The sequence below is a fragment of the Peromyscus leucopus genome, chromosome 8b (genome assembly GCF_004664715.2).
Source record: "Peromyscus leucopus breed LL Stock chromosome 8b, UCI_PerLeu_2.1, whole genome shotgun sequence".
Classification (NCBI taxonomy): Eukaryota; Metazoa; Chordata; class Mammalia; order Rodentia; family Cricetidae; genus Peromyscus; species Peromyscus leucopus.
The window spans coordinates 69691020-69709881 of record NC_051086.1 but is presented as its reverse complement, the minus strand read 5'-3'; the positions used below and the strand labels follow the sequence as shown (position 1 = coordinate 69709881).

Genomic DNA, 18862 nt, shown 5'->3' with positions numbered 1-18862 from the left:
GTCCTGGAGTCCAGACTGACCTCTAACTCACAAAGATTCACCTGCCTTTGCCTCCTGAGTGCTAGGATTAAAGGCATGCGCCACCACAGTCTGGCACATTTTATCACTTTATTCTTTTGTTGTTAATAACTTGAATATTTTACTTAGTAATGAATAGTACCATTTAAAACACATTTACATTTCTCGATTTTATATTGGTTTTGTTACCCATTGTTTTTATAATGTTGTTATATACTTAGTGGCCTGAAAGAACATGTGTTTGTTATAATGCTCAGAATCATTCTCAGTGGGTTAAAGTCAAGTTGTAAGGGTTGATTCCTTCTAGAATCTTAGATAAATCTGTTTCCTTGCCTTTGCTAACTTCTAGAGACTACTTTGTACAAAGCCTGTACTCTTTGGCTTCGGCCCTCTCTCTTCATTTTGAATGACAGCAGTATTCAATTCTTTCACTGCCTCCTCCTCTACTACTCTCTCCTGCCTATCAGGACTCCTGGAGCTGGGGTTAATTCAGTGGTATAATGCTTACCTGTCATTTGTGTGTCCCATGGTTTAATCCGGGGCACCACATTTATGAAAAAAGAGAAAGACCCCTATGATTACAGGGTCCATTGGAAAGCCCTGAATAATCTTTTTGTAGTCCTCTTTATTGGTTAGGACTGGGAAATCCTTTATATGACTGTTACCACAATGCTTGGCACATAGTTGATGTTTAGTAAATGTTGGTTATAGTAACCATTTTACTTGTAAAATACCTTTTGGTTGGTTTTGTATTTTGAGACAGGGTCTCATTGTGTAGCACTGGCTAGTGTGGATCTCACAGAAATCCTCTTGCCACTGCCTCTAAGTGTTGAGATTAAAGGCATGTATCAACTAGCCCCTGCTGTTGTTTTGAGACAGGCTCTCACTGCTTGTATAGTCCAGGCTGGCGTTAAACTTACAGCAATCCTCTTTTCACTCAGCCTTCTAAGTGATGGGATTACAGGCGTGTGCCATCATGCCTTGCCTGTATTATTATAAAGTATTATTTTAATACTTTACTGTGAATGATCATGGTATACAGAAAATAAAATACTAATTTCTTTTCTCTGTACAGATGGAGCAGATGGAATGGGTATCTTTGATTTATTAGACACAGGAGATGATCTTGATCCTGATATCATTAATATCCTTCCTGCATCTCCAACTGCATCTCCCGTACATTCTCCAGGTTCTCATTACCCCCATGGAGGTGATGCTGGCAAGGTAATTCTGTTAAAAAGTTTCCGTGGATGTAAATGCCATCCATCCAGGGATTATTATATGAACTAGAACACCATTTTCCTCTTTGAAATTAGCAAAGAGATGAGATCCCCTGAGCTCATGCAATTGTGTTTAGCTATTAGTACTTTTTTGGCGATGGGGTGGGGCAATGATCTCCCTACTTCTTCCTCACAAGTATTGAACTCATCACTGCCCATGGCCTCTTTTGTTTGTTTTTGGTGTTTGAGCCTCCATTGTGCAGGGATTGCACCAATATGTCTGGTTCTCCCCTCCCCCACCGCCCCCCAAATCATTAATAGCACCAGTAATCCTGTGATCAAAACATGTTATAAAGCACACACCTTTAATCCCAGCACTTGGGAGGCAGAGGCAGGCGGATCTCTGTGAGTTCGAGGCCAGCCTGGGCTACAGGGTGAGTTCCAGGACAGGCTTCCAAAGCTACACAGAGAAACCCTTTGTTGAAAAACAAAAACAAACAAACAAACAAAACAAAAAGTTATATGACATTCTCAAAAAATAAAAAAAGGGGAGTGTGCAGTTTTTGCTATTTTATCACAAGAGTAGGATTACTATTGCGTAAGGTACTGATATAATGAACATTTTCGTTGTGAATTGATTTCCTTTTTATCTGTTTTCTTAAAATAAATGCTGAGAAATTTGTTGACCAATCCAAAGAGAAAGAACAGTAGTCCATATTGCTACAATGCCTTCCAAAACACTATGGAAATTAACAGCATTTTATAGACAGTGCTGGGGAACAAAGCAAGTTGAATTTGTCTTTTGAATTGGGCTTGAGGAATTAGTTGAAGAACTATTAGGAAAAAAGAGGAAGTTAGAATGAATGATTTGTATTTTGTATTCACTTTGATCATAGACATACTTACTTTGTTTTGCTGATTCGTAATGCACTGCTTTTGCTTTCATGGTATCACTACATTTAGTTAGTTATTAGGCTTGGGATTGGATTTAGACTTTACACATGCTAGACTAGTGTACTGCTGTGGACTCACATCTTTAGTCCTCAAATTTTGAGATGGTCTAGATAAGTTGTTCAGACTAGCCTTGAACTTACTTTGTAGCCCAAGCAGGCCTTGAACTTCTTTGGATCTTCTTGCTTCAGTTTCTAAGCAGTAGAGGTTATTGGCCTGTCACCAGGTTAGGCATTGTAGTAGCTGAGACTCTGACTAAATATATAACCATTTAATTTTTAGTATTTTATGTGGTTCATTGCAATAATAATATGAAATTAGTAGTTGTAAATCATTTTGTATGTATTATGTTTGTTGTCTGCATATATTGAAGGAACTAATAATACTCTTGTCTTTTTAAGGGTCAGGGTACTGATCGGCTACTTTCAACAGAATCTCATGATGAAGTAACTAATATTCTTCAACAACCATTGGCCCTTGGATACTTTGTATCAACTGCCAAAGCGGGTCCATTACCTGACTGGTTCTGGTCAGCATGTCCTCAAGCACAATATCAATGTCCCCTTTTTCTTAAGGTATTACTATTTTATGTCGCAATTCGTAACTAATCCTAATTCATAGTTTTAGTGCTGAGAATTATCAAAGTGACATTTTAAAGTTTTATATCTCATCTCAATTCCAAGTTCTTAACTACATTGTTGTATGTATTTCTGTAGCTGCCATCATAAAAAGAATTATCTAATATGAAACATGTAATTATAAAAATGTATATTAAGTTTAAACATTATTCTTAAGTCAGACATCTGGAAATCTTGCTTTTAAGTTATATTTTCAATTGCAATGTAGACGTTTAGAGCTGAGAAACATTACAGTGACTCTTTCTAGTCTTATTCTCCAGCTGAACATATTTTAATTCAGGAAATTCACCCCTCTAAAGTCACAGATTAGTAGTAGACATCAAGAGTAAAACCTAGATCTTTTATGGATAATTATGTTATTTGATCATACTTCACTCCTATTACATTTCATTATTTTTAAGATTAAAAAAAATTAACAATCTTTGTAGATTTTACTTTAATTTACCTACTCTAAAAAGTTTCTTTTGTATAAGTTACTATTGAGTATTATGGGTGTGATCGCACATTCCTTTAATCCCAGCACCCAAGCTGCCAAAGGCAGGAGGATCTCTGAAAGCTTAAAGCTAGCCTGGTGTACATAGGGACTTCCAGAATACCCAGGGCTACATAGTGAGACCCCTGTCTCAGAAATAAGCAAACAACTAATGAGTAGGTTGGGCATTGTGACTTATAATCTTAGCACTTGGGAGGCAGAGAGAGGCAAGAAGATTCCCTAGGAATTGGAGGCCAACCTGGTCTACAGAGTGCATTCCAGGTGAGCAGTGATACAAAATGCAAACAAAAAACTGGTGAGGTTTTTCGTTTGTTTGTTTGTTTGTTTTTTCCCTCAAGACAGGGTTTCTCCGTGTAGTTTTGGGTGCTTTTCCTGTATCTCACTCTGTAGACCAGGCTGGCCTCGAACTCAGAGAGATCTACCTGCCTCTGCCTCCCAAGTACTGGGATTAAACGGGTGTTCCACCACTGCCTGGCTGGTGAGGAGTTTGTTAGAAGTGAGATTCTCAGACATATACTTATTTTTTCAGTATTCATCTTGGAATATAAATTTTAAGATGGTAAAGTAAAATGAGATGTGAAAGCTCTCTGTGGTGATTGTTATTGTTATTACTACTCAAAAATAGTAAATGGAGATCTGACTTACACAATGTAAAAACTACTGTATGTGGGCTCTTCACATTTCAGGTCAGAATGTATGCTTTCATGTCTTGAAATTTTGTTTTAGTAGTTTCTGAGCATATAGATTTCTTGGCCCTTTTATGCCAGTTAAATCTTGATACTCTTGGCCCATGTCCCTTTGTATCAAAGCCTTTTGAGATTAAACAATGGACTTCTATAGTACATTCATAAAGATTACCATAGTTTATAATCTGTAGCATGCACCACCCCCACCCCCCACCCCCACCTTGAATGCCAGTCAAGTTACTCTGAGCTATCCTTGTCCTTGAATTAACTATTAATAAAATGTTAGTTTAGTCTGTGACTTTTATTCTTCTACCAGATGTTCATTGGTCTATCCTGTTTCACTATATGAACGTCTTCCCAGGGGGTTCTGCAGAGTAGTAGTCTTTGGAACCTCCACTAAACAAGAGTTCCTTGGTCCTTGGGGATGTACCGCACATGCTGTCTCTTCCCCCGTGTAGTCACAGAGCTGGCGTGCACACTGAAGTTCTCAAAATAGCAGTAAATGACCTTGCCTATCTAGCAGTGTCTAAATTCAGTATAATACCTATTTGTAGTCATTACCTTAGTGTTTCAGGGCACACTTTTGTTTAGTAAACACTTTGATGAAAAGTCCAAGGGACTATCCAGATTCTTTTCTACTCAATATTTGTTTGCAGAGAGGATAGTGTAAAGTGAGCATTCACCCTCAGATACAGTGTAACAAGATTAGGACTTCTGATTCTGAATCACAGGTAAGGCATAACCTAACATAATTTTGTTCACCTTTTATCTTTTTCATGTTTCCCATTTTAATTCTGTACTGTAGTCAATAAAACCACTTGGTATATTTCTCTGTGCTTGAGAAATCAGCAGGTTCTAGATGATTAAAAATATTTTTATCACAAGAATTTAGTTAGCATTCATTTACTTTGTAGTGATCTGACAACTGAGACTTATTTATAATTCACAAATCAAGAATTCATAGACAGTTCAAACATTTTAGTTACATTCCTGAATGTATTATATAAGAACTTATACTTGTATACAGTTGTGTTTGAGAACACAGACTGATATAAAGAAGCATCTTCATAGAATGTAGAAAGCTTTGTGAATTTTTGTCTGGTGACACCACCACTTTGTCATAGTGTTAATACTGTTGTACAACTTACACGCTAGATGATTGTTTTACATAGTTGAATGTGAAGAATAGTAGCACATTCCTTCTGCCTACTACTCACTGCTATGACTAAATGTGTGTACAGTTGTTACAAGCCTCTGCTAAGAAATATATACAGGCATGTGTACATTGTTTTAGTTGCTAAGTTTCATTCAGAGGCACCTTTGTTAAAGATACAGCTTCCTGGGTAAAACATTTTGCAGGATTACTCACTTGACTTTTTTTAGTGCTGCTTAGAGTATAGCTTCACAGGCTAAAGTCTGTGTAATCCAGGGGCAGGGTACATTCAGGCTGACGGTTGAGTGTTTTCTTAGTCATTTGCTTTATACACTCAAGCCAATTAGGAGATGAGAAAGGTTTCTTTTTCTTTTTTTTTTTTTTGTTTCAAGGATTGATACATGGTACTACAACAAGTTTAAAGTAAAAATTGTAGAGAGATACACTGTAAGTTTTGCACTTTAAAGTTTCCATCAGAACCATGAATTTTTATAGTAGCTTCCACTGCTAACACTCTCATGAGATCAGTTCATCAAGGACAGTCCATTGGGAAAGCACGTTGAGACTAACTGATTCCCCGCCCGGCTGACTGATGACCTTACCTTTTAGGCCTCTTTGCACCTCCACGTGCCTTCAGTGCAATCTGACGAGCTGCTTCACAGCAAACACTCCCACCCACTTGACTCAAATCAGACTTCAGACGTCCTCAGGTACAGCTCTGGTGACATTCCGTGTTCTCTGTTTCAACTTGAGTAAAATAGGATGTTTATTATTAAATGTCTGTATTCTTTTCGGTAAGAGTTTACTGCTTTTTAGTTTTGAATCCCTGGATGAATTCTTTTAGATGACTTAGTGTTTGGGACTTAAGGGTTTTTTCCTCTTTTTTTCTCTCCACTAATGATGTAGACAAAACATGGGGGCCTTGTGCATGCTAGGCAAATTGCTATACCCCGGAATTAAACCCCATTGAATTATTTTTTTCTTAAAAACTATTTTATTATTTCTATTTTGGGTGTTTTGCCTCCATGCAGTGCCAATGCAGGCCAGAAGAGAGCATCAGATGCCCTGGAACTGGAGTTAACAGATTTGTTAGCAGCCATGTGGGTGCTGGGAATTGAAAGCTGGTCTTCTGGAAGAGCAGCCCATGCTCTTAAGCACTGAGCTCTGTTTAATTACTCTTAAGTTGGGACTTTTAAGTCCCAACCCCATTAAATTACGGAGAATGAATGTGTTTTCTAATTATTTATTTATTTATTTTTGTTATTTTTTTTTTTTTTATGTGCATTGGTGTTTTGCCATGGGTGTCAGGTCCCCTGGAACAGGAGTTACAGACAGTTGTGAACTGCTGTGTGTGTGGGTGCTGGGAATTCAACCCAGGTCCTCTGGAAGAACAGTCAGTGCTCTTAACTGCTGAGCCATTTTTCCAGCTCCCAGAAATGAGTGATTTTCTAATATGAATAATTTTTCCCCCTCAATTTTTGAGAAAGGGTCTTATGTATCACAGGCTAGTTTTAAATTTAGTGCATGGTGAAATTAGTTAAGTCTCTCTATTCCTTATCTATTATTCGTTTTCTTTTTTCTTTTCTTTGTTTTTTTTTCCATTTTTCTTTTTTCTTTTTTTATTTAAGACAGGGTCTCAACTGTGTTGTTTTGGGCTGCCTGGAACCAGGCTGTTCTTGACCTCACAGAACTCCGTCTGCTTCTACCTCTGCACTTAGCTCATTGGTTTTTCTTTTCTTTTCTCTTCTTTTCTTTTCTTTTTTTTTTTTCAAATTTTATTTCATTCATTCATTCATTCATTATTTCATTTAGTCATATGTATGTATGTATGTATGTATGTATCTATCTATCTATCTATCTATCTATCTATCTATCTATCTATCTATCTATCTTTGAGACAATGCTGATTGGCCTGGATCTTATAGAATAGGCTGGCCTTAGACAGAGATTCACCAGCCTTGTCTCTTGGGTGCCAGGATTAAAGGCATTATACCTATAATTTCAGGATTTGGGAGGATTAGACAGAACAAATACTACAAGTTTGAGACTAGCTTAAAGTGCAGCTTAAAAACAAACAAGCAAAAAACCAAGAAATGGAACCAGACAACAAAGAAAATGACTTTAGCCAGGCATGATGCCACTCAGGAAGCCAAAGCAAAAGGCTTAGATTGAGGCTAGCCTGGGTTACAGTGTGAAGTTCTTAGCAAAGAAAGAGTTTCAATGGTTGTGTTGCTGATGTAGTCACAGTGCTTATGTGGTGGAGGCAGGAGGACCATGTGTTTAAAGCTAGCCTGGGCTTCATGGTGAGTTTGAGGCCAGAGTGACACGCACAGCAATATCTTGTCATATATTCACATGTGCGCGCGCGCACACCCAGCATTTTGAAACGTAAAAGTGCTGCTAAAGTCTTTGTTGAAATAGATGGATTTACACAGTTTATTTATTTATTTTTTTTCAGGTTTGTTTTGGAACAGTACAATGCACTCTCGTGGCTAACCTGTGACCCTGCAATCCAGGACAGACGCTCGTGTCTCCCAATTCATTTTGTGGTGCTGAATCAGTTATATAACTTTATCATGAATATGCTGTGATCTTCGTTTGATGGAATTGCGCAAGGAAAGAACAGGAAGAAAGGATATTTTGCTGCAGGATTAAGTTACAGTTCTCAGTGGAAGTCATTTGTGATGGGGTCTAATTCTTATTACTTCAACAAATATTGTTTTGACTTGGGGGGGCGGGGCTATAACCCTATTTTTCATTGACTATACTGAGCTCTTTAGGATGATGACTGATTATTCAAAACGTATTATAACATTTTCGTAGCAAAAATTAACCTTTTTTTTCCAGTCACAGTATTTGTGAAAAGTAATGAGCCATAGTACCCATTCATGTTAAAGAATATTAAAAGCATGGAGAGGAAACATGAGGAACAATGAATTTCAACATATGGCTTTAGAACATCAAGATGTTCTTGTATTGGATATAGTATCTAGTATTCAAAAATGCCTGCATCTCTTATTTATTGTAAGTTTTTAAATGTATAAATTGTCTTATATTTCTTAACCTCTTTTATAAAAATTTTCCTAGAAGGTTTATACTGCCTTCTTGCTTTAAAGCAATTGGTCTAAAATATATGTAATCGTCTTAATTAAAAAGTTGCAGTAGGGTTGCTTTTAGAGTATTATTTTTTTGTAAGGGGGTGGGTCGGACAGTAAATTTGTATTGTCTCAATGTACAGTTTAACAGGGATAGAGGGGAAATAATGTCCATACCATTGTGTGTGGAAGATTTACAGCTAAGCTGTAGTTGCAGAGTACATGTACAGTAATGAAGTTCACTGTGTTTATAAATTGAAAAGGTACCGGGTCTTACAGCATTTTATATATCACACCTTTGCAGAATAACATGATGGCAATATACATACGTGATATTGTTAGGTGGATTAACTTAGAATAAAATGAAAATTCTTCAGTTATATTTTGTACTATGGTTTAGGGCTATGACTAATATTTCAGGCCATTTCCAGTGAAAGAAACTTAGTTTTACAAAAAAAAAAAAAAAATTTGCTACTGAATGCTTAAACTAATTTTGGTGTTTAATGTTACATGCTTAAATTTTTTTCAGTTTTCACAGTGGCACATTTAGGCATGGGGATATTACTAATTATGAAATTTATCTACAGGATCTGTTATAAGGTTGAAATTTAGCCCAGCTCTAGGCATTTTACAAATTATTTTAAGAGCAGTCACTCTTGATTGCTTTACTCTTTTTTTTTTTTTTTTTTTTAAATTAAAGATTGGGAATGTGTGAGAGAGTATGCATATGTATGGGTGTGAAAGTGTGAGTGTGTGTGCAATCAAACTGTGGTGTAAATAGATCCTCAGTGAATTCTGGTATTCAGACTCTGTTCCACTAGTGAAAGAACCATTTTCTAAACTGTTCCCTTTGACTTTGTTATTTATTGAATTTTCTTGGTTTGGAGATGGCAGTCCCAAACGCCAGAGTCTGTACTTTTCTATGACACAGCTCAAATTAAGGTAGGGCATATGCCAAGGAGGGTCTCGCCTCCCTAAAGAAGGGACTTGAATTTTAGGGACTTTAATTCACCCCTTCCTTCAGTACAACTTCCCCCTTCTCGTTTGCACATGCCAAGATAACTGCTTTGATGCAGGCTTTACCCCTGAAGCAATCCTTCTACAGTGCTGCTCACCAGAGCCCAGTTAGTCTCCTGCCTGCACCGCTGACTTGAATTCACAGTCGACAAGTCTACCTATCTTTCTTGGAAGCAGTCTTTCAAAATTCCTACTTGTATATTCATTCATTGTTGACAAGGACAAAATCAGTTGTATTTACAAAACTCAGTAATTCAGTATGTTTTTTTTTTAAACTGAAACCTGTTTTGTAAATAGTATACATTTAATGTTACTTAGCAAACACCACTTTCTTACAGTATCTTCTTTAAATTGGGTATATGAAAACATTACCAACTCTTGTTTTTCTATAAACAAACACAATTAGTAACAAGTTTTCAGATTATTCCTTCAACCTTAATAGAGCGATCTAAATTTTGAGCATATTTTGATATTAAATTTAAAGATCACATCTCTGTTTTTAAATTATGCTGACACCACCACAGATTATGTTGATATATTTTGTTCTGTATTTTCTTTGTGGGGGGAACTTAAGATTTGAAGTAAAATATGCTTATTTGGAATTTCTATTAAAAATTATCCTTGTTATTTTCGTAGCTCAATAGTGATTCAAGAAAATAAAAGACTATAATCCCAATTTAAAATCACTAACTTATAATAACCACACCTTGGTTTGGAAATAGATTTAACAAGAGTATTCCCTAGCAGTTTCTTTCATGTAGCCATAGCAGGGACCCCGCACACAATTCTTACTTGGCAATCAGGAACTATTCCCAAATATAGGGTTTATTTATCAGTTTTTTTCCTTCCCTTCACACATCAGTTCTTGCTCAAAAGAAGTTACTAAATAGCCATTAGAAGAAATGAAGCCTTGCAGGATGATAGATCTAACTAATATACTGTCACAGACAAGCATGGGTAATTGTTTATTTGAGTAGGTAAGGAAAATTGTACCCTTTGTCCCAGTGAGTTCCCAAACCTTAACTTCCTCATTTCAATGCTAATGCCTGCTTTGTGTGCAGTTATCCATTATGAAGCAGGTGAAAGTTCAGTATTTTAGCATTTTAAAGATTAGTTATATAATGTCTGCTTCCAGCCAGTCTGAAACATCTAGCCATACCTTTCTTATGCAAGCCATTCAGTTATCAGGACTGTGAATTAACACTGTATGAATACATTTCTGTACACCTTATTGTTTGGCCAGAAGGCCACCAAGTGTACTTATATGTAATCCTTAAATTTTAAAATAGCTTGTAATTTTTAAATATTTCTAAACTTTTCTTAACCACTAAAATTAAGCTCTTACTACTTAGTCGACTCTCCTCAGCTGTCTTCGTCCTCAATTGTCAGTATGGCACAGATTACTGTATTCAAATATTCTCTTTCGTCTTCATATTTACCTTCTGAGGTAATTTTTTTAACTTAATGTGTTACTACAAAGATTTGCAGATCTTTAATCAAGCACTATGTTATTACTGTAATATCAAAATATTATGTCACATTATTTCAAATGTTCAGATTGAATAGGTTAAAAGAAAGTCTTTAAATGCTATTGCATCATAGAATCTGCTCCTACCCACTGTGGCATTGCGTATTAGTCTATTGAGACATTCAATGTTGCTTGACTGACATTTTGGTCTGGGTTTCCTCTTAATATTTTAGTTTAATTAAAATTAAGAAAAATGTGTTTAACAAATATTTTTATTTTGTCCCACTCTCCCCAAATCAGCGGGAAAAATCTTACCCTTTGGTATTTCTTAGTGTGTTAATGGGCCCAGAACTGTGGTTTAAATTTTTATATATGTATTCACTCATTCTCTCTTTGGCTCTCTCTTTCTCTCTTTTGTGGAGTATAAATTTCAAAACTGGATTTGGGACCTAAAATACTCCTCAGGTTGAGATACTCTTGAAGTTTTAAAATAGCTTTAGTTTTTAAAGTAAACTGGATTTGTGGACCTTAAAGTTACTGAGTTTAAACTAGAAATTGTAACATCATTACTGGACATGTCAGCATCCACCCTCTCAGAATAGCTTGGTCACTTTATGAAGGGGCGTTTTTAAGTTGTTGTTTAGCAGTGACATTTAATATGGTCCAATTGCTTTTCTTTTTAACGTGACAAAAATTTTAAAAAGAATAAGGAACAAACACTATTGCTGCCGAATGCCATAACACTGAGTTGTACAAATTGTGATTGAGGAAATGAAAAAGTTTATACTTTTTAAAAAAAAAAAAAGAAAAAACAAAACTTCAAATGGAATAAATTATTCATGAAGCCTTCATTGTGGTGTCTCATTCTGTTGAAAATATTTCTATCTTAAAATGTTTCCATAATTAGGAGAAATTACTACTTTTGTGTCACATAGGTAGAGAAGGGGTTCACCTAGACACTGATGGGCTGTTTGGGGTGGGCAGGTGTGAGGCAGGGTATTGCTGTGTAGAACAGGTTGGTCTTGAACTCACAGACATGTCCTTGCTTGTGCTTTCCAAGTGCTGGGATTAAAGGAGTTTTTTTGTTTTTATTTTGAAGTGAATGTTAATTCTTCAGATGTTCATTATTCATGATAAACGTGTGCGCGTGTGCATAGCAGCTCCTTTTTATTAATTAATTTGGTGTTAACTATTTAGCCAAAACAGTTATATTGAAACAGTCATACTTAGAGCTGTCCTGTATGTGTGTGTGTGTGTGTGTGTGTGTGTGTGAGAGAGAGAGAGAGAGAGAGAGAGAGAGAGAGAGAGAGAGAGAGCGCACATAAACATATTTGAGACATGAAAAACATTAAATATTAAAATACAAATAATGTATCAAAAATACCTGTGTCTGAGTCCTGTAAGCAGTGGTATAAAGTGCCTTGTTCAGAATTAAGCCAAAGAGATACCTCAAAATTATTGTGGTCATTTAAACTGTTTTCTGCCAACAATTTCAAAAACTTCTATAAATGAAGATGTGTGGCATTGAAACTTTGTACCTCAAATTATTCCATTTCATAGTTTTCCTCTGAATCATTTCTACCTTGTTATTAGTATTATATATGAGCCTTACAAATTACCCTTTTTATAAGGGAAGTGTAGTCATTGTTTGGACAATCGCACCCATCTTTTCTGTTCTGGTTTACAGTACTCTGATCCAGTGTTTGGAGACTACTGTGAATCATACCTCATTGGTGGATAGAGCACTTGCCTAGCATGCAAAACCCTTGCCTCATCCCCAGCACTGCAAACGTGCCCCGGAGTAACTACGGGGCAGTCCGCCTAAGGAAGTGCTTGTTTTCTCTCATCTACTACATGCTCAAGGGCTTGATCCTTACTAGTAGTCCTAGTTGTTTAGCGATACCTCTGTTGTTCACCCCTAGCAAACGGTTTCTCTGTTGGGCCTGTGTGATTCATGATTCTGTTATAAGCCATGACTGAAATTGAAGAACGGTAGTTGGTTCCTTTTTTGAGACTTTTCTTTTGAAAATTTTTCTGTCATAGTTCTCCATGTGAGTTCCTTTGAAGGAATGAATCCAGAGAGTTAAAAGTGTGGGGAAGATGGTGAACATTTTCACGGAGCAGATAACTTACTTGTGGAAGTTGTCTAGGCCTTTGATATATTTATAAATGTATTTGTTAGATTGTTGAGGTAACCTGAAATAATTTTTCTATTTGGAGTATTAATACATTTATTTGTCTTTGATTTGTTACAGGTTTTTAGATTGTGTCTCATGTAGCCCAATCTGGCCTTGAATTTGCTATGTATCCAGGGGTGGTCCTGAACTCCTGACCCTCCTCCCTCCCTCCCAAGTACTGGGACTGTAGACATAGGTTAAATAGGCTAGGCTTGCTGGGCATGGTGGTGCACACCTTTAATCCCAGTGCTCTGGAGGCAGAGGCAGGCAAACCTCTGTGAGTTCAAGGCCAGCCTGGTCTACAGAGCTAGTTCCAGGACAGCTAAGGGCTACACAGAGAAACTTGAAAAGTCCTCCCTCCCACCCCCCCAAAAAAAAGATACTGAAAGGTTTGGTGTGTGTTTATTTTAAGACAAGGCTTCTCTGTGTGACTCTGACTGTCCTAGAACTCACTCTGTTGATCAGGCTGTCCTCGAATTCAGAGATCCACTTGCCTCTGCTTCCTGAGTGCTGGGAGTAAAGGTATGCACCACCACTACCTGGCTTTTTTGTTTTTAACAATGTAAGAAAATTTTGTTTTTAGCTCATGGTGAAAGTTTATTATTATTATTTGAAGACTGTCTCAAATGTGTGTATTACTGAGGCACTATTTTATTATTCTTGTAGTGTTCAGTATGTTCCTGTGTATAATGTAGGATGGTGCCAATCCTGGACCAAAAATTAAAGAACTCTTGCCTATTGGTATAAACAGAAATTCAGTATAAGAATAAAGGAAATGGAGTTATTGTTATGTGTATATGGGTGTGTTCAGGCTAATACATGTGTGTGGAGTTCATAGCACTTCTTTGCTGGTTGTTTCTAAGGGGCTGTCTGTCCAGTTTTGTTGGAGGCACATTCTCTTTCTCTGAGCTGGTGCTCACAGCAAGCCTGCGATTCTCTTCTCTGCCTCTGCCTGACTGAGCTATCGATCTCCCCAGCCCAGAAGATGTTTTTAGTGTTCTTTCGTCTTCTTTCCAAGAATGGCCCAGTAAAACTGTATTAAAGAATGACCTGTTATCTAGGTAAAAACCAAAGACCTCCTTATTTTGCTCCTACCTACTATACAGAAAGGGAAACAAAAAAGTAATTTAAACAGTTCTCAAAGCATGTAGTATTTATAAACTTGTGTTCAGAATGCCCAGGTATAGTATAGGCCTTGGCTCTTTTAATTCTTTTTGTTCTGAGAAAGTCTTTATAACATGAATTATCCACAAAAATCCATCTGGTTCTCATGTTTTTTTGTCACGGAATAAGACTACCATCTGTCTGGTTGTATAGACCATAAAAATCTCTTCCTTGTAGCCAATTACTAGTTGTTTACAAGGGCATGGTGATGCAGGTCTGTAATCCCAGCACACAGAAAGTGAAGGCAAGAGGATGGCAATTTGAGTCCAGTCTGGGTTATATATATAGCAAGACTGTCTCAAAAAAAAAAAAAAAAAAAAAACAAAAAACAACAACAACAAAAAAAGCAAAAATCATAGCTGGGGATTTTGAATACTTAGGAAGCTAAGCAGGACATTGGGTTTGAAGCTGACTGAGCTAAATGGCAAGACCTTTTCTGGAAAACTAAATCTCAAATAATAGTAATGATAATGGTGGTAATTGTTGGCCTTTGTTTTGCTTATCAGGTGTTTGTCTGTTGGCCTGCCTTTAGTCTAAATTACCCCTTTCGAATACCATATCAAGTATTAAGTAAAATTACTTTATCTGGGTTCACCACTAAAATCTCTTGTTATAACCCATGCTGACCTTGAGAGCGACATACACTTTTGGTTCTTCAAGACAGGGTTTCTCTGTGTAGCCCTGGCTGTCCTGGAACTTGCTCTGTAGACCAAGCAGGCCTCGAACTCACAGAGATCCACCTGGCTCTGCCTCCCGAGTGCTGGGATTAAAGGTGTGCGCCACCACCGCTTGGCTTGCACTATACTCTTAACTCGGTCCTTCTGCTCTTGAAATGGTTTTGGTGACCAAAAACCCTTTATTGGCATCTTGCTGTGAGGAAAAACACCAATACCAAGTTCTGTTTGTTTGCAATCTCAAAAAGAATCCTAGGTGTTCCCTCCAAGCTTTTTTAAGGATCTGAGTTCATTTCCACATATACGGTAGATCAAGTTCCCTTGAAATACACTCTTGTGCATTCTCTACACTGCTTTCCAGTTTGTACTTATTATGATTATTTGTCTCCACCGAAAACCTCCACAGGGCAAGAAATTGGGTTTATTTTCTTAACCATTGTCACGGTCGGAACCCAGCACACTTAACATTGTAGTTAGGCATTTAACTATTCTTGAGTACTTTGAACCTTTTATGATAAATCCAAGACTTACTGAAAATGTGAGTTTTTCCTGTAAATGAAGATGTATTATAGTTATTTGAAATTCTTATTTTGAAAGTAAAAAGCTTGTAAGAAATACATGTTCAAGCTGTTAGAAAGGATTTTTAGATAGTTCCTAGTAAACATGGGAGGACAAAAAAAAAAAAATGGAGTACCCAGCTTTTCCTCCCTTATTCCTTCACCTACTTCAGCGAAAAGGTCAGCTTGAAGGATTATAGGTTCTAAAATGTAAAACCACACAATGGAAGTCAAACTTGAGACAGCCGATGATTTACTTCCTGAGTGGTTGGCAGACAGGATCCAGGAAATCTGTGGAAAACTGCAAAGTAACCAAAGAGTGGAAACTGGTGCTTTCCTTGTTTTTAATAGTTTAAGCAAAACACTTCTACACATAAAATTAAATCAATTTAAACAGTTTTTAAAGATTTTACACAGTAGGTAACTAGTAGCAAATGAACTGTTTGAGATCATTGAATGATAGCTTATGGAAATGGACATACAGAAGGGTGGGGTTTTTTGTTGTTGCTCCAGAGCCCCAGCTGGCATTGAACTCTGTCCTCCAGACTCTGTTTCCTGAGTGCTAAGATTACCATCCCCCATTGAGAAAAACGTCGTCTTAAGATCCTTGTATTTTTGGAACTTGATTATTATTTCCCAACAGTACTGACCCTTCTTTAATTAGTTTGACCGTTAATTTCTTGAAGCTCACTTATGTAGGAAAGCATCTGCTACACCAGAAACAGATGTGGAAGTGTTTGTTTAGTCATCCAGGGGTAGGGAGACAAAGCAAATCGAGTCAAAAGAATGCTTGCATACTCTGAGAGAGTCTTCTGACTTAAACAGTGGTTCACCTAATCCAAGCCATCAGTAACTATGACAACCTTTGTGTACCAGTAAGGAAAAAATGTTATCCAGTAAACCATCACTACTGATTATAAAGCAGCCCAATTCAGGAATGTTAACATTTGAAAAAAAATGTCATCACAAAGTTGATGAAATACCTATGTGGTTGGATATGGCAATGGCCTTTGTACGACAATAGTCATTGAAAGGTTATTTCTTTGAACTTGTGAGATTGTCCTATGATAATCAAATTTGTGATAATTAAAAATGTAATTTAGAGGCAGCTAGACCTAGTGCTACTTTGAAGGCTTATTTAATATTTGTGAAGATAATCTGTCTAAACATCTGAGCTATGAGGTGTTTTACAAACTGACTTAAAAAAAGCTGACTTAAGTTTAAGGAGTTAAACTGAGGAGACAGGGTTAAAATTCCAGTTGTGGCCAAATTCTGTATGATTATCCAAATAGTTTAATTGGCAAGCATTGTGCCTCTGATTTGAAGGACTATTACCAAGCTGTTAAGGAGCAGGAGAGGACCTTCACATTCTGGCTTAAAAATTCAAGCTGTGCTCACAGGGACTGGAAGGAAAATGAAGCAAGGGTAACGTTGAGATAGGTGTGTTTCCGCACTCACTCATTTGGGCTGGGTTGATTTTCTGTTCTGTGACTTGAGGTGAAGACTGTATCTTCATGCTTACTGTTGTGTGATATTTTGTGTTCTGACAAATAAAGCTTGCCTGGAGATCAGAGGGTGGAGCTAGCCATTAGTTAACTGTAGAGGCCAGGCTGTGAGTGGTGACACACCTTCAATCCCAGCACTTGGGAGGAGGAAGCAGGAAGATCAGGAGTTCAAGGCCACCCTGGGCTACAGGAGCTTGAACCAGTTTAAAAGAGAAACAGCTGGTTGGTGGTGGCGCATGCCTTTAATCCCAGCACTAGAGACAGGAATATAAGGCAGGTAGAGAGGATTTGTAGAGATTGGCCCATTCAGTGTGAGGATTCATAGAGACAAGGCCAGTCCTTTCAGTCTGAGCATTCCGTGAGAAGTTACTGTGGGTTGCTCTGCTTCTCTGATGCTCCAGGCAAGCTTTATTTATCAGAACACAAAAAATGTTACCTATCTCTTAGTGATCATGAGCTCAGAGACAATTAGAGTTAGATCACGTAGTTCCTCAAACCAATACTTGGATCCTCTTTCCCTTGTTTTCTGTGAAAGGAATACCCAGGAAGGTTAAATTGCTTATTCTCTCAGTTTTTGTTTCCTTTTTTTAATTTTTTTTTTTTTGGATAGTCACTATGTAGCTTAGATGGCCTCCAACTTTTAATCTTTTGCTTCAGCCTCCGATGTGCTCAGATTCCAAATAAATAGTGTTCTCTCTTTACTCCCTCCCCACTTTCTCCAGTGTCTCTTATGTGGCTGATTCCAAACTCACAGAGATCAGCCTGCGTCTGCCTCCTGAATGTTGGGATTAAAGGTGTTTGCCACAATGTCAGGTCAATAATCGTATACTCTGTAACCCATTAGCACTTGTGAAATTGCTTTCAATTATATAGTGACTAGCCAAATTTTTAAAAAGGATATAGAAGCCAGGCAGTGGTGGCGCACCCCTTAAATCCCAGCACTCCGGAGGCAGAGTCAGGTGGATCTCTGTGAGTTTGAGGCCAGCCTGGTCTACAGAGTGAGATCTAGGACAGGCACCAAAACTACACAGAAAAACCCTTTCTCAAAATAAAATTAAATAAAAATTAAATAAATAAAATGAAGCTGGGTGGTGGTGGTGGTGGTGGTGGTGGTGGTGGTGGTGGTGGTGGTGGTGGTGGTGCTGCAGCAGCATGCCTTTAATCCCAGCACTCTGGAGGCAGAGCCAGGAGGATCTCTGTGAGTTCGAGGCCAGCCTAGGCTACCAAGTGAGTTCCAGGAAAGGTGCAAAGTGACACAGAGAAACCCTGTCTCAAAAAACCAAAACCAAACAAATAAATAAATATAACAAATAAATAAAATGATAAAAGGGATATAGAATTGGGCCTGATGATGTATATCTTTAATTCCAAGAACTGGGATGCTGAGGTAGGAAGATCCTGACTGTTATGGCTTCATACATAAATAGACCCTGTCTCAGTGCCATCCTCCCAATAATAGGATATATAGCAAGTACTATGTGTATTTGGTAAGACATTTGTTACCATCTAAATGTGAGTGTGTATCTGTGGCATATAATTGTATATGCTTTATGCATTTATATGTTACAGATAATTGAGCATGTTTTGGTTCACAGTACTAAAGGCATTACTCTAATCAAGTGGAGAATTTTGAAACACTATCACATCTTAGTTCTTTCATTTCTTTGCTAATCGTCTACCCTGAAAGTTCAGTGTATTTATCAGAGTCTGTCCTCTATCAGAGCCTTAGAATACTTAGAAGTTTTTTGGGGGCGGATTTTTGTTTTTGTTTTAAAGAAATGGTCACTCTAGTAATGCTCTATTTTTAGGTTTTTGCAGGCAAGCACGCCTTGTAGAGGCCAGAAGAGGGTGTCAGGATCTGGAGTTATGGTGGCTATGAAACACCAGATATAGGTGCTGGGAACTGAACTCAGGTCCTCTGAAGAGCCCCACAATTTTTATAAGATACTTTAGGGGCATGAAAAACAGCTCAATGTCTTGCTGGTTGCTGGGTCTTATGTCCTGAATTCATTCAAGCCCCAGGACACACGTGGTGGAAGGAGAAAA

At 37.5% G+C, this 18862-nt stretch overlaps 1 protein-coding gene across 2 annotated transcripts in view; it reads left to right on the top strand.

Moving 5' to 3' along the window:
* Window positions 1–11590, top strand: part of Med13 (mediator complex subunit 13) — a 101273-nt gene extending 89683 nt beyond the window's left edge. For both annotated transcript variants that reach the window (XM_028878288.1, XM_028878289.2), the window contains exons 27-30: window positions 1094–1242; window positions 2591–2764; window positions 5769–5869; window positions 7618–11590. In XM_028878288.1, coding sequence (XP_028734121.1) covers window positions 1094–1242; window positions 2591–2764; window positions 5769–5869; window positions 7618–7750 — 557 coding nt within the window. In that variant the 3' untranslated portion in view covers window positions 7751–11590. The remainder of the gene's footprint in view (window positions 1–1093; window positions 1243–2590; window positions 2765–5768; window positions 5870–7617) is intronic.
* Window positions 11591–18862: the final 7272 nt, after the last annotated feature.